General features: G+C 31.7%; 1 protein-coding gene across 2 annotated transcripts; it reads left to right on the top strand.

The window, feature by feature from the left end:
* Positions 1–584: 584 nt before the first annotated feature.
* On the top strand, positions 585–13,030 carry LOC125068116. Of its 2 annotated transcripts, XM_047677131.1 has the most exons (11): positions 585–764; positions 2,024–2,153; positions 5,677–5,781; positions 6,269–6,496; positions 8,155–8,249; positions 8,339–8,570; positions 8,671–9,827; positions 10,090–10,279; positions 11,676–11,893; positions 12,002–12,180; positions 12,230–13,030. In XM_047677131.1, exons 1-10 carry the CDS (start codon positions 757–759, stop codon positions 12,168–12,170), a joined length of 2,532 nt encoding a protein of 843 aa, XP_047533087.1. In that variant the 5' UTR covers positions 585–756; the 3' UTR covers positions 12,171–12,180; positions 12,230–13,030. The 2 variants fall into 2 exon arrangements, with proteins under 2 accessions (XP_047533087.1, XP_047533086.1); XM_047677130.1 differs by having other exon boundaries at positions 12,002–13,030.
* Positions 13,031–14,638: the final 1,608 nt, after the last annotated feature.

The following is a 14,638-nucleotide window of genomic DNA, read 5'->3' as shown; positions in this document are numbered from 1 at the left end:
TTCGAAAAATATCACATGTGTTAATGTGATCAAAAATATATTTATTTTCCGAAAATGTAAATATAAGATTTATATTTTTAATTATTTAAAGAATTATAGTATTTAAAATTGTTCCACTATTATTATTATATAGCAACTTTAACATATGTGATTGTCAAACGTCGATGTCATCAACCACCAAAGTTACCACAGATAGGTTTTTTCCACAGATTTCAACGTCAATAGCTTTATTGAGAGTTTTAAAATAAGTTTTTGAGTTAGTAAGACAGACATTATTTTGCTTAAATATTATAGATGACATGAGGAAGAGAAAATAATTATATAGAATAAAAAAATATTGCTTTTATATGTCACGTAGACGTTTGTTAAATACTTTTTTACTTTAGTTCCGGTAATATAATTAAAATGTCAAATACTTTTTACGTTATTTGATTTGGTATTATTTTCTTTTACTTATTTCTCAGAAAAATCACTATTTGTTTTCGATACAATAGCAATGATTTTTAAGGGAAAAGTATCAAATAGCTTACAACACTGGTGGTCAAATATAAAATAATAATCAAATTTTTACTCTGTGACGGGCTATGTATGTGAATTGTGACGGTCGTGTATTTAGTGTCTTCGAAGACCGCATTTAATATGAATATAATTCGCGCACTGTAATCGATTTGTTTTCGTCAAAAATCGCACTGAGTGACATGCTCAATAATAAATAAACTTTGTATTTTATAAGGAACGTCGAGAACACCTACCAAGATGGCAAAGTATGTATGATGTATTTAATTTCATTACATCGATCATTACCGACGAATGGACTTTCGAACAATTTCTGCTCTATTGAAGCTTGACTTCACCTCGTGAAATCTTAAATTATTGATATTAAATCGAATATTTTAAAATCGTACAATATATAAAAAAAAGGATATAAATAACATTCCTCTTTAGTTTTTACGCAATTTTTACGTTTATTTCACAGTTTTCCCCAGTATATATAATTTCGTCAGATATAATTAAATAAAACATAACATTATTTATAATTAACGTTTACATTAACAGTGAACTCATATTAAATTTATGACTAAGATAACAGTTCAGAGACTTTCCTTTTTACATATTTACATATTAGATATGACCAGTTGTTATTGTGTAGAGAAAACACAATTCATATTAATCTGATAATGACATTTACACTAATTATTTTATGAAAAAATATGATTAAGAATAATTTAATTATTACTATTATTATGGAAAGTATGGGTTCATATTATAACACAAAACTTGTGTTTTTTTTGTATAGTCTTGTACAATTTCAATAGAAGTCATATCTTTTCGTCAATATAGTTAATAATGGAACACTACACACTAAAGGTAGAATCTCTGTTAGGGTTTTAAAACTCACAAGATATATTTTTTAAGTTTGCTATTGTTTGATGTTATTTATATAAAATAAATAATACACAATGTATTGGAATATTGTGACATTAATAATATATAAATTAGTTCATATCTATAAGGTGTACTATTTTTAAAAAAAATTGATAAAATAATCCTATTATGATATTAAATTAAAGTACTGCAAAAAATATTTGCTCGAATTCAAGTTAATATTCTGCAGCCAACTTCACATTACAAAACTGAATACTAAGTTTTTGATTGAGATCTAGAGACGATTTAGTGGAAGATAAAAAAAATTTACATAAAATGTAATACATGATATTACATATTTCGTCAACATGTATGTAGGTATCATATCATTTTACAACACTAAAGGAAAACATCAAAAAATTTACACATGTTAACAGATATTATTGGATAAATATACAGTTGATAAACCTTTTTATTAGTAATATATTTACATTGAGTGCTGAATTTAAGACCAATTTTTTCTCCTATGCTAAACTATCAAATTACTTCTACTATTGTCAAAATTAAAAGCTGTCAAATATCCTCATCAATAATTTAAACATATAAGGATCATAATTGTATTGCATCTCTGTCTATAATGCTTTCTTTTTGTTTGTAGGGAAATGATGATAGTGTTTGTGTACGACACACAGTGCTGCATGGCTGAGGAAGATGACCCTGCTGAAGCTGTACTTTACTTCCATCCCGGATGGGTGTCAGACACTCAGCGTTTAGCCCTCGCTGGACAGGTTTGTCAATTGCATACTACCAAGTTAATCAATTATAGAAAACAACGTGATTCTTTTTTTTTTTTTTCTTTATTGTAAAACATGCTAAAAACTGATAATATTTATTTTGTTATTCTTTCAATAAAAAAAGGTGTGCAAAATTGCTTATCGCTTATCACAATCTTATGCTGAATTATAAAATAAAATACAAAGTTTCAGACGGTAATTTCGTTATAGATTCTAATATGATAACGAAGATATCTTTCTAACTGGTTTTGGTCATAAAGGCCTATGGCATTGTTCAGGGACTAGGGAGAAGTGTATGTTTTATAGTGCATAATTAGCATGTTCATGTTCACATTCCGTCAAGACCGGAGTGTCGTTAGTTATATGTACTTCCTGAAACTCGAGAGTGTAAACTCTATCAAATTCAAAACTTCGAGCTGCTACTAAGAATTTTTACACTGAAAACTCCGATAAGTCAATGTAGTCTATAACCTAGCCAATAGACAAACGAGGTAAACAAAAATAATTGATTCCTAATACGTCTATAACATTAAGAATTACCACAACGCATATTTAAAGACCGGTTAGATAGAAGATATTATAGTTTCGGAAAAAAAATATGCAAACGACGACATTTTACGAAATAAAGTGAATTCCGACATTCTAGCAAAACAACGTTCGAGACTGGATTCTTGTTAATTTGTATTTTAATTTACTTCATTTTTTATACGAATTTATTTTACAAACATAGGATGAGTTTAGTTTTTGTATCTCTGAATGAAATCTCTTTTAGGATAAATGTTCGTAAAATTGCGGTATGACATTGATTTTTTTCGTGTTTAAACTGAACTTAAATTTAATTAAAATGATAGCGATGCGTTTCGACAATCTGACAGTAATTAAAAAATGATTATGTCGTTATTAGAAATTATTTCGATGGGACATTATTATATTGTTAACGAAACAATTGACGTCCAGACTCGACCTTGTTACAGTCTAAAGATTATTCCGCTCACTAAACATAGTGTAATAATTTGTTAAGCACTTGATTAGATATCATTTAAGTACTATCGAAACTTCTATTAGTAACTATAACTCAAAGAAATGGTTTGGCCTCTAATAATAATGGCATTATAATATACAATTTCGTCAATGAAATTCACTTATAAACAATCCAATTAAACAAATATTTACAAATAAAACGACACTAAAATTCTACTAATTCTTTATCATCTGAATATCTTCTTATTATATATATATATATATATGGTTTATTGTTAAACATGTCAAAAGCTGATTTTAAGAGTTATTAAGAATTTTTGTTCTTTCAACAAAAATAGGTGTAAATGTATCTATCACTTAATACAGTCATATGCTCAGTTATAAAATTTGTAATTGCAAAGTTTCAAGAGTATATTTGTGGGATTAACGTAGTGCTCGAACAAAAAAATGCCAAAAAAAATAATAATCTACTATTTTAAAGTGAAAAGTACCACTTCACTTTTAAAGTTGATACGAAGCGAGGCCGCCAGCAATTAAAAAAATATATAAACGAAAAATAGGAGATTCGTGCTGAGTATAAATAAGACGCTACTATATTTATGAAAATATAAAATTTATATCAAAATTATGAATCGATGATTGATTGAGCTAGATTAAATAAAACCTATGAATATTTATTTTTATATTATATATTCATATTAACTCTAGATAATAAATGGTCAATCAGATGCGTTATACATAAAATACGCGTCAAAATGCATGTTCAAACGTATACAAAACTTTGCTAATTTAAGTAACGGAGACGGCATTAAAGATCTTTAAATTTTCATGTGCTTAATTTGTGTTTATAATTCATCTCGTGCTCGGCGGTGAAGGAAAACATCGTGAGGAAACCTGCATGTGTCTAATTTCAACGAAATTCTGCCACATGTGTATTCCGCCAACCCGCATTGGAGCAGCGTGGTGGAATATGCTCCAAAACCTTCTCCTCAAAGGGAGAGGAGGCCTTTATCCCAGCAGTGGGATATTTACGGGCTGCTAATGCTGCTAATGACGGCAAAACACTAGTGGAACTGTATAACTGCGCTCAGGAAAATACAAATGACGTTGAATTATTTGTGAGACATATTTTTTAGCTTGATAATATGATTTTTTCTCACAAACATTCGGGTGTTTTAATATTTCGTCCTCGCGAATAACAGTTTAGTACACTAGAAAACATTTAACGACTAACCAACTGAGTAGACTTATGAAGAGCGGAAGAATGGTTTCCACCGTTGTGTGGCTTCCCAAAGCATTATAAGTAGAATTATTTTTATTAAAAAAAAACAGTATTACTTAATTTACATTCTGGTCTTTTTTTTCCTATATGTGTACCGTTTATATACAAAATGTTTTAACCTATTCATTATTTCAAATATTTTATATACTTTACCATGTACCGACGTGGCATACAGAAAAATTTAATTATGTAAACAGCGAGGGGTTGCCTCCCGCAAAGTTTTCAGTTCGTATTTGAATACAACCTAAAGCGTGCCTATTCAGGTAGACCTCGTCTGCATAATACGTACGTTAGAGCTGAATTCAACGCTGTGTAATTTTAGTTTTATTTTGATCTGCTTCATCATAAAACGTAGGTCACATATTAAGGAGGCGTTGGTGAAACATACATTTGTATTCACTTCAAGGCTTAATAAATAATAAATATTTCATGAAAGCAAGTAATTTAATAGCGACTGACCAAAACATTTTTTTCTGCCGACACCAAAACCAAATATTTACATCGTGTTAGGTTTCAATCTATAAGTAAAACTTATTATAATTTAAACTGATACTTACTATATACTAAATATAATCCAGTAGTGTATTAGGTATTAGTCCTGATGGTCATTAAAATTACTAATTAAAAGTAATTAATTTAATGGTTTATCAAAGTAGATTGAGAAAGAGACTAATCATAACCAGAGAATAAAAGGGCGTAACTCGTTCCTAACTAACTGACCTAACTCGCCCCAAAAGATCTTTAAATTTCGATTTAAATTTAATTGAAATTCGATTGCTCAGGTTCCAAATCGGAACGTTAACCGCAACTAGGAAACATGATATATGAAATATGTCTGAATATGAAATATATTTCAAATACATATTGTAATTATATCATTACACTTAAAATAAGGCCGTAAATAAGAACAGATTTTGTTCCCTTTGAGAAGAAGGTTCGGAGCTTATTCACCACGCTGCTCCAATGCGGATTGGTGGATACACATGTCGGTTTCCTCGCGGTGTTTCTTTCACCGCCGAGCACGAGATTAATTATAAATACAAATTAAGCACATGAAAATTAAATATATTGAATTCAATGGTGCTTGTCTGGGTTAGAATCCGCAATAATCGGTTAAAATGCACGCGTTCTAACTTCTGGACCATCTCGGCTCCACAATGTTATAGATTATAAATAATCAAGCAAATAGCAAAATTATGACTTTAGACAGTTTAAATTAAAATATAATTTTCTATATGATAAACGTTTGTACAGGTCGTTGGTGCTGCGCACTGCATCAAATCCCTCTTCTCACAACCAATGGCCATCACGTTGCAGAGTGGTAAATTTATTATCAGGGAATACGGCAGATATATTTTGGTAAGTAACATCTATTTGATATTTAAACATCTATAAAAATATTTAAACAAGAATTGCGTATAATAAAATTGTTGTGTATTTTTTTTTCACTTTCGTAAATGTATAAAATACAGCATTCAGACAATTAATGCAGACACACGAACACGTCCCCGTCAAGTGAAGTAAATAGAATAAATTTTATCAAGTGTTAAATATACAATCCCGTGAAATGTTATTATAGATTCTTTTGTGGGAAGAACTTAACTCTGCAGGCATGGTCTATAAATACAATGTTCAAACCTTTCCCTGTCATGTGTATCACATATGATTCATGCTTGTTGTTTAAACTATTAATCCTGTTTTTATATAGTATATAGACTACTTTGCTGTAATTTATTTGTGTTGATATTAATAAATGTTTGGTATTTAAAATATTTATGTTCGCAAGGTCGAATTTAACGAAACAGTTTAATTGTTGTACTTCAAAATTGACTGGTATTGTCTTTAGGCAATAGGTAGTGATCGAAACATCCCCGACTGGGTGCTTAAGAACCGAGCGAGTCTCCTGACATCTATGATCAAAGTATACCATGGCGACCTTCAAGCTCTAGCGGCTAGTATGGAGGATCAAAAGAGACTGGCTGAGAAACTCTACCAAATCTTTGAGACATACCTTCCAGTGCTCCAATTCGGTTGTCATATATTCCAACGAGTGCCAATGCTGAGTCTTCCGAAGGTAAAGAAAAATTTATATCATAATGTATATTATTCTTAATTTACATAAACGAGCATGTTTTAATAGGATTTGAATTAACAACTTGGTTTTTTTTACACATGATACCTAGTGAAAACCTACATGAATATAGAAAGCCTTACAAATATCTAAATGTCTAACAGCACAATGACTTTTCCTAAGTGGTAAAATGAACGGAAATATATATGTATTGTATAATAGTTTAATAAGCGAGAAAGGTTTATCTGATAGATTTTAGGGAAGCATCAACATGTTTGAAATTAGCCATATCTCGGGACTACTTTGCTATATCCTAGTTTGTTATTTTCAATTTATTCAATAGGCATAATATCAAATATAAACAGACCATTAAAGTGTTTATTTGCATTGAATATCCTTATCGGTGTTGATTAAACGAAGATGTACCGAAATATATGTATGTAATAGCGGTCATATTATTTAGTACTTACAATTATTTATTTTTCAATTAAAACAATTGAGTGACATTTTCGAAAACAAGTACGAAAACATTGATAAGTTTGTAGGACGTATCGATCGTCACGTAAAATAGGATTAAGGATTACATTACCAACTTGTATCGGTTACCCGACATATACTAACCACGATTATGAACTTATGATATGAAAACTTAATTATATATTTCAATACAGTTACTTTAAATGAAATAATTTTCGAGAACGTCGGTATTACGAAAAAAATTAGAGTAAATCGTTATCGACAAACTCAAATTCTAGCTGAACTATTGTATACTATTTGATATTAAAAATTTCATTTAAATAAGGTTTCATCATTTTGGGGCCAAATGTAGATGAGTGACTTGCAGTTTACGATGAAATGAAATCAAAACAAAACCTGTTATAGGGTCCGTAATTACTAAAAAATATTTTGAATAAACGTGAAGTTTCGCGGGAGACCCACTACTAAGGGTTTAATGAACTCTACAGCGAGTAGTAAATGGTATGGACATTTCATTTACGGCTACTAAAACTAGTATGACTTAACTAGCTAGACGTGTTTTAAGATCAACATAAAATACATATCTATTTTGATTTCAATATCCAGAAATCGGTTTTGCATTGTATCAAATGCCATACGATCTCATCCTTTTATTTAACGTGGCCGTAACAAACGATTTTTAAACTTTAGAAGAGGGCCTTAGAAAATACATTCTGTAATTTTATGGATGTTAAAAATTCTGTGAGAAAACGTAAACCTCACAACATTGGTACAAGGAACAAATAAACATAGTTGTATGGCTTTATTCAAGCCCGTCTGGGTAGGTTAGGTTAGTTATGTATTATCACCCCCTAATAATACATTCTACCGCCAAACGGCAACCGACTGTAACTGGTTTCTACGAAATGTTTAGTTGGAAAACTAAAGAATAATGTAAAAGTTTGTGTCGGGATGCCGTCACATGGATTATGAGGGTGAGAAATAAAGAGTGCACTTGTATTTGCGCACATGCATGGGTGCATTATACAAGTCCAATATCCTCCATTGGCATAGTCTCCCTTGTAATTATAATATTATTATATATTATAAATCAATGTAGTAAATAGCATACGTGGCCGAAATAGATTAGGAAGACTTGATCTTGATCAAGTACAGCTACAAATATATATATTTTCTTGTTCTAGAGTGCCACGTCTATTTATATGGAATCAATGCAAATACTAGAACATTGTCGACGCAGTAAAGGAGTATTAGGAGGTGTCATACTTTACAATAACAAGTAAGGTTTCTTTTAATTAAAAGTGGGATTGTCGTCATTAATTACAAAATATTTGAACTTATTTAATAAAAGTATTTTTACGTTTTCAGAATAATTTCGACGCAACTACCACCGAGTTTGACGTCATATTTAACTGTAGTAGACCCTTATCGAATAAAATCTCCAGCTGAGAGCCTGGAAACACAGATACCTTTGCCATTGGGTGCTCAATTATTAGTTGTCTATGTGGGGAAAAAAACTTACAATAATCTAAAATCCCAAACTGATAAATTGCAGGAGTTCTTCCAAAAGGGAGAAGAAGTTATAGCAAAATATAAAAAGGTAATTAATTAAATTATGAGATTAAGTTAAATATTGAATAATGTCAGTCGCAAAATTAATAATATTGTATGAATAGGAAATAAAAATACATATATTTTAGACACAAGAAGCAGATCGTGATAAGGCGCGTGACTATGCTACATCGGGTATGAAAAGAGACAAATCATTACTCTTTACTGCCGTTCCCGAAGAAGACCAGTCAATGATATCACCTCCAAACAAGGAAGAAAATACTGGTGTAGAAAGAAAACCTAGTATGCCTGACGTTGTACCTTTCACAAATAAGCCGAGACCACGACCGAACAAATTGTCCTTGAGTTTTAAAACGCAGAAATCATTAGATGAAGATGCGAAAGAAGACGAAAAAGTATTTACGGGCCAAACCAGTGTCTGTTCAACACCTATGGTCGAATATAAACGGTTGCACGGCAACATGCTATCCATTTGTCAAAATCCTGATAACGAAGATAATTCAAATCTCGAACCAGATGTCCTTAAAAACGTAGATAATTGCACGAGCGTCGTTGGAGACGAAAAACGTGATACTAAAGCAGTTTTGGACACGAATTACATAGGCGAACATTTCATCAATAAACCAGAGCCCATACGTAGACTCGCAAGTGTCACAGACCTGCAAGAGACATTTAAGAAGCTTTCCTCTAGAACGTCTTCTAAATTTAAACTAAAAAATTCCAAAATAGACGATACTTCTAGCCCGTCGCCGGAACACAAGTGTCAAAATACAATGACCATTAACGATCCTCTCTTTCCAGTATTTAGGAATGATGGTGTCGCAATATCAGAATCTCTTTTTAACCAATATCTTGAACAGTATTATTCAGGAATCAAACAAAAGTCGAAAGATGAAAATATGTTCAACTTCAATTTGAAACTGTGTGAACTGGACAAATTTAAAGATTTCGACTCAGAACTAATGAAATCACCGCAGCGAACGCCTAAAAAAGTTGCCAAAGAGTCAACAAAAACATTACAATCAGATCAATCAAAACGAAAGTCTCTTTCATTGCCCTTAAAATCCTTATCAGAAAATACAGATACGCAACCTGGTTCGGATTCCGATGCGATAAATTTAAAGAAGAAATTATCCGGTGTTCAGTTGACGCCTCTTATGGAAAAATTAAGCCATTTAGCATTTTCGGACAAATCCAGTGGATACAGTAGTAGAGTTATGACACCTTTAGAATTAAGAGAATTTATTACTCCAGCTTTAGAAAAACAAGTAACATTTTCTGGGAGGTGAGATGCATAATACATATAAATAAATTTCACAAGATCAAAGCAAATTACACTATTACACAATTGCTGTGCAAATTTTAGTATACTCTGTTTTAGTAGTAGATTTTGAATAGAATTTCAACGCGTTAAAAATACTATAAGACATCGTAACACATAGAATTTCCGGAAACATTTCTTTTTTTATCTTAAATATACCTTAAGAATTTGGTAACGTACAACATTGATTACACGAATAATATAACCATAAATATTTTCTCTGCAGAACAAAAGAACATCGTCAAGACGACAGTGACGAATCGGATGCAGAATCAGATTGTGACATAGAATTGTTACCGTCATATAGTGAGAATGCTGTCAAATGCGCTCTTTTTGTAAGCGGCTTGCACAATATGGCGTTGCTAGCATTGCTCGACATGGAAGCGGCAAATGATGCTGATACTATTAATTCTTTGGTAAAGTAGTATAACATGAATAAGTTTTGCTTTATATGTTATAACATGTAAATAACTATAATTTAATAATGCATACGAAGTATGGCTGATTATACGAAATATATATAATATATTATCTATGATAGTACTATTTTAGTACACCTTAGCATTTATAATTATAATTTGATATAATTTCTAGATACTATCCAGAGCCTCGCTCTCAACAAAATAAATGTTTGTTTGTTAATAGTAAATTCATTAAAAAATATAATAAAATATCATGCGCATGTCTCTGCAGTTGAGCTTCAAACTTTATGTTATTTCTAAAATATATTTACTTATGCAATTATAAATTTTAAGTCTTTGTTAACGGAAAAAAATGTCGATTAATTGTAATTTATTTATTTTTTCCATAATTACCTATCGACATTTAAACCAAACACCAAAATTGATATTCCGCGCCGACTCGAGCGCTCACGATGGGAGGACGTATCACTCGTCGTCGCGTGCCACACTCAAATACCTATACACATTGCTATTTTCTACGAGTAATCTCGCAGTACAGATATAGCGCGGCTAAAACGTTTTGATCGGAAGTATTTATTTATCTATTTTACCTTACATAAACTTTTCTCGTATAAAAAATGTTACATTCTTCCGATGACAATACATGTTAACCACTTCAAATAAGGATTTTCTCAATTTATTTATTTGTTTTCAATATAGGTTTCAAATATTTAAACAAAGGTTCTAAATATAACTATATGCTGGCATTATTTTAAAGCACTTATGCATTCGTTTATTATTAATTCAAAACATTTATTACATTTCATTCATTGTATTTGTAACGTCTTATTTTTTATTTAAAACAGGAAACTGATATAGTAAATAAAGTTCAAAATAAAACATTAAGGACTTCACAAATCTCGCTGGATATGGCCAAGTCTTATTTCACAAAACTTTCTAAACCTTTCTTTTAAAATATTGTCACTGCCTAAGTATTCTCTATTTTTCATCTTTTCTACAAAAGGCTTACCTTCATCTTCTTCTCGAAAAAAGCTGTCATCAACCAATACCTTTGGCAGTCATCGAACCATGATATGTCATTTGTATATCAAAATTAGAAACAGCTAGTGAACTAAAAATAAAAATATTTTTAGGACTTACGGAAAATTCCTAAACGATATTTTTTTATTTTTAGGTCACCAGCTGTTTCTAATTTTGGAATCGGTTTAATTTTTTTATAAATTATTTTTATTTAATTATAATCCAATTCCTTTATTTCCAAAAACTGTAATAGCCGCTTGAAACGAATCTCAGGCTTTTTATAGTTAGTAAAATCCTGAGTACGAAACATTGAAACAATGTCTGTTATCTAAAGATAACTATAATATTCAATACTATTTCTATATTTCAGTGGGAGACATCATTAAACGCATTAGGTCCAATCGAACAAAAGTGCATGGAACCGTTGGCAACAGAAACAGACACTTCGGACTACAGCTACCTCGTACTGGACCCCGACTGGGGCACGGTAAAGAAAGGCGGACCCTGGGCCGCGCTCGATATCGCAACCATGGGTTTCATACACAACGAATTTGAGGAACGACCGGATTTAACCGAATTCATTTTACGGTAAAGCTCACTGAAACTCATTTTGGTCATCAGTGTACTTTCCAAATGAACTCATTTTATTTCAATTAGCTCTCACGTATCTCATCGAAATATTTTTTGTCGCTTCAGGAGCGAAGACAGTGTGGTACTGGGCGCGTCGTGCGGCAAGGCGCAAATATACTACCAGGAGAAGGGCGTGCGTCAGGCGGGGCCGCCCGCGCCGTCCGACGTGCTCGCCACCGCGCCGCTGCGCGCGCGCCGCCGCCTGCACCGCGACCACTCCGCGCTGCTCTTGTAAGCACTCGTGTGTCGTGACCGGACGGCTCGACTGCTGACTCGGACCGGACCTCTTCGTGGGCTTCGTGACTTAATACGAGAGTCGTCGTCTTTTAGGATTTTTATGGTAACGTGTGGAGGGTAAAATGTACTATGAATACAATTCGGGGTGACAAATCTTTGAGTCCAGCCGATGAGATAATTCACATTCCATAAAAGTAAAACGAGATCCCGTTTCTTTATTACTAATTAATTTATTTTATAAATGGTTTTTATCTGCCGATCCGTGTAACGTTATATACATACGAAAATTTTACGTTATAACATTTACACAATACGAAATATTTAGATAGTTTGATACAAGGTTTTACGATATTGACTTATGTTTATTTCATAATATATATTTTTCTAAATTTGTTTAAAAAATAAATCTAAATTAATTTAATTAGGAAAATTTCTATTACGATAAAAAATTAATTAGATTTTTTTAAATTTGGTTGTAAATATCGAGTGTAATGAATTTAGACGGTTTTGTCAGAGGATTATGAGATTACTAACCATAAGGAGTGACAAAGACCAGTGCTGGTTGATTAGATCCTTTTTGTCTTAAAAGATACCTATTCATATTTGGGTAAATAACGTGTAATTATTTGCTAATTCCGTTAACTAAATAATTCAAGGATAAATTGGGGATATCGGTCAGTCGGACCGAAGTAATCGCGTCAGTTTTCTCTGTGTCCTTCTATTTAATAGCAGATGTCTGCGCTCAATGCGATAGGCTAATATTGATAGGGACAGATCGTTTGTATAATAGTTTATAAAATTTAGTAGCCATTTTCGATTTCATAGAAGGTAGAGAACTTTTAAAATAAATATTCCGATTGATAATCCTAAAAAATCCAAGCCAATTTCAATTGAAGTAACCGAATAGTTTTTATAATGTTATAGATTAAAGCTTTTTGTTCACGGCAGTTTTTTTACGGTATGATACAGAATTATCGTATGACATTCTTGTCTTGTATTAAAGACCATAAACTACGGAGACTAACAACATACTCCCATCCAACTCTAACGATGATTTCATCTCGTAAGAACGGTTGTCAGTGTTGATTAGATCATCGAAACAAGACAGTCACTTGTTTGTACTGCACTTCCCTCAGCGTGCTGCGTTTTTACACGACTAAATTTATGTCAGTGTCCGATTCCATCAATAACTACGTAACTAACCTAACCTTATTATGAGTTGGCATATTTTTGTCTGACACATATAATCCGCATACAAGCTAATTAATTCCCTAATATAATTAATGTACCGTACCGTAAATAAACCGTGCCGTGATAACAACGCAACAAGCGGCCAAAAAGTTGATGAAATACGGTCAAAATTTAAAATCAATTTAAAATTTTCCACAACTGTTTAAATAGATGATAGAGACATACTTATTAACGGATCCAGCATTTGCCAATTTCCTAATTAGTCCGTAGTAAAGTTTACAGGACACGTACATATCTTTGAATCCATCTTTAATAAAAAAAAATATATATAGAAAATTCTAAAAGCTAAAATATTGATTTGCTGCTACTCAGTGCAGCTTTATTGCCAAAATTCGTAAAGCTTCCTTACATTGCAATGAAGAAAAAAGATCTTTCTTAATTCTTGGCTGAAGTCGCGTCCGCCCAAAATTATTTGTTTTCTGATAAAATAAACAAGAATTTCGACAACAATACAAGAAAATATTTGTTTTATTCTAACGTTTTTTGTGTTTAAGCTAGATTTGAGAAAACTGGGAAATTAAATATTCTTATATCCGTCATTGAGAAAACACATTTTAGCTATCTTCGTATTATTCTTTAAGGATCGATTAATTGATGCACCTAGGCATATTTTTGAAACGCAATGTAAGGTATGCTTCTACAATCAATCCACCCATTTTCAAACACAAATAATGTAGTATTTTTTAAATTAGCCTAACAGAATTATAATTCTATGCTCACAATAATCTCGCCACTAGGTAGTAAGTTTCCGGCCACGTAGAATATTTAGCGTCTATGCTCAATCTTGCCATCTTGTAGCTTCGTAATTTAGCACTATTAGAATAAATCTTCGCCACTTATAGTTTAAATCGTTCATCGTACCTGTCACACTTGTTATGTTTTAAGCTTCTTGTTTAATATTTTTAATCAATTATAATTAAAATGTTCAGTTAGACTTCGTTATATAGTATCGCTATCGTCTTAGTTAGTTTTTCTTTAACACTGTAATGATTAAAATTTTATATTTACTGAATCTTTACATGTCCGGTTACTATCTTCAAGAGACTATTCGTTTGACATACGTGTTACAAATGCGTACGAGAAATATTTATGCCTCTTGCAACTATCTAGAAATGATTTGAAGAGCTCGTTCCTGGGTAACTCCGAAACGATCAGTCACAGATTACAGATTCTTTAAATATAGAAAATAGAAACCGGGCAGAAAATTATCTCTGA

This window comes from Vanessa atalanta, chromosome 13, assembly GCF_905147765.1.
Source record: "Vanessa atalanta chromosome 13, ilVanAtal1.2, whole genome shotgun sequence".
In the NCBI taxonomy this organism is placed as follows: Eukaryota; Metazoa; Arthropoda; class Insecta; order Lepidoptera; family Nymphalidae; genus Vanessa; species Vanessa atalanta.
The sequence above is the reverse complement of the archived record's forward strand: the minus strand, read 5'-3'. Positions and strand labels throughout refer to the sequence as shown.

Bases quoted from the DNA above. Each gene is read 5' to 3' on its own strand.
- LOC125068116 (XM_047677131.1), top strand. The intron at 5,782-6,268 runs GTAAGTAACATC...TATTGTCTTTAG, and splicing joins AATACGGCAGATATATTTTG to GCAATAGGTAGTGATCGAAA. The intron at 10,280-11,675 runs GTAAAGTAGTAT...TCTATATTTCAG, and splicing joins CTGATACTATTAATTCTTTG to TGGGAGACATCATTAAACGC.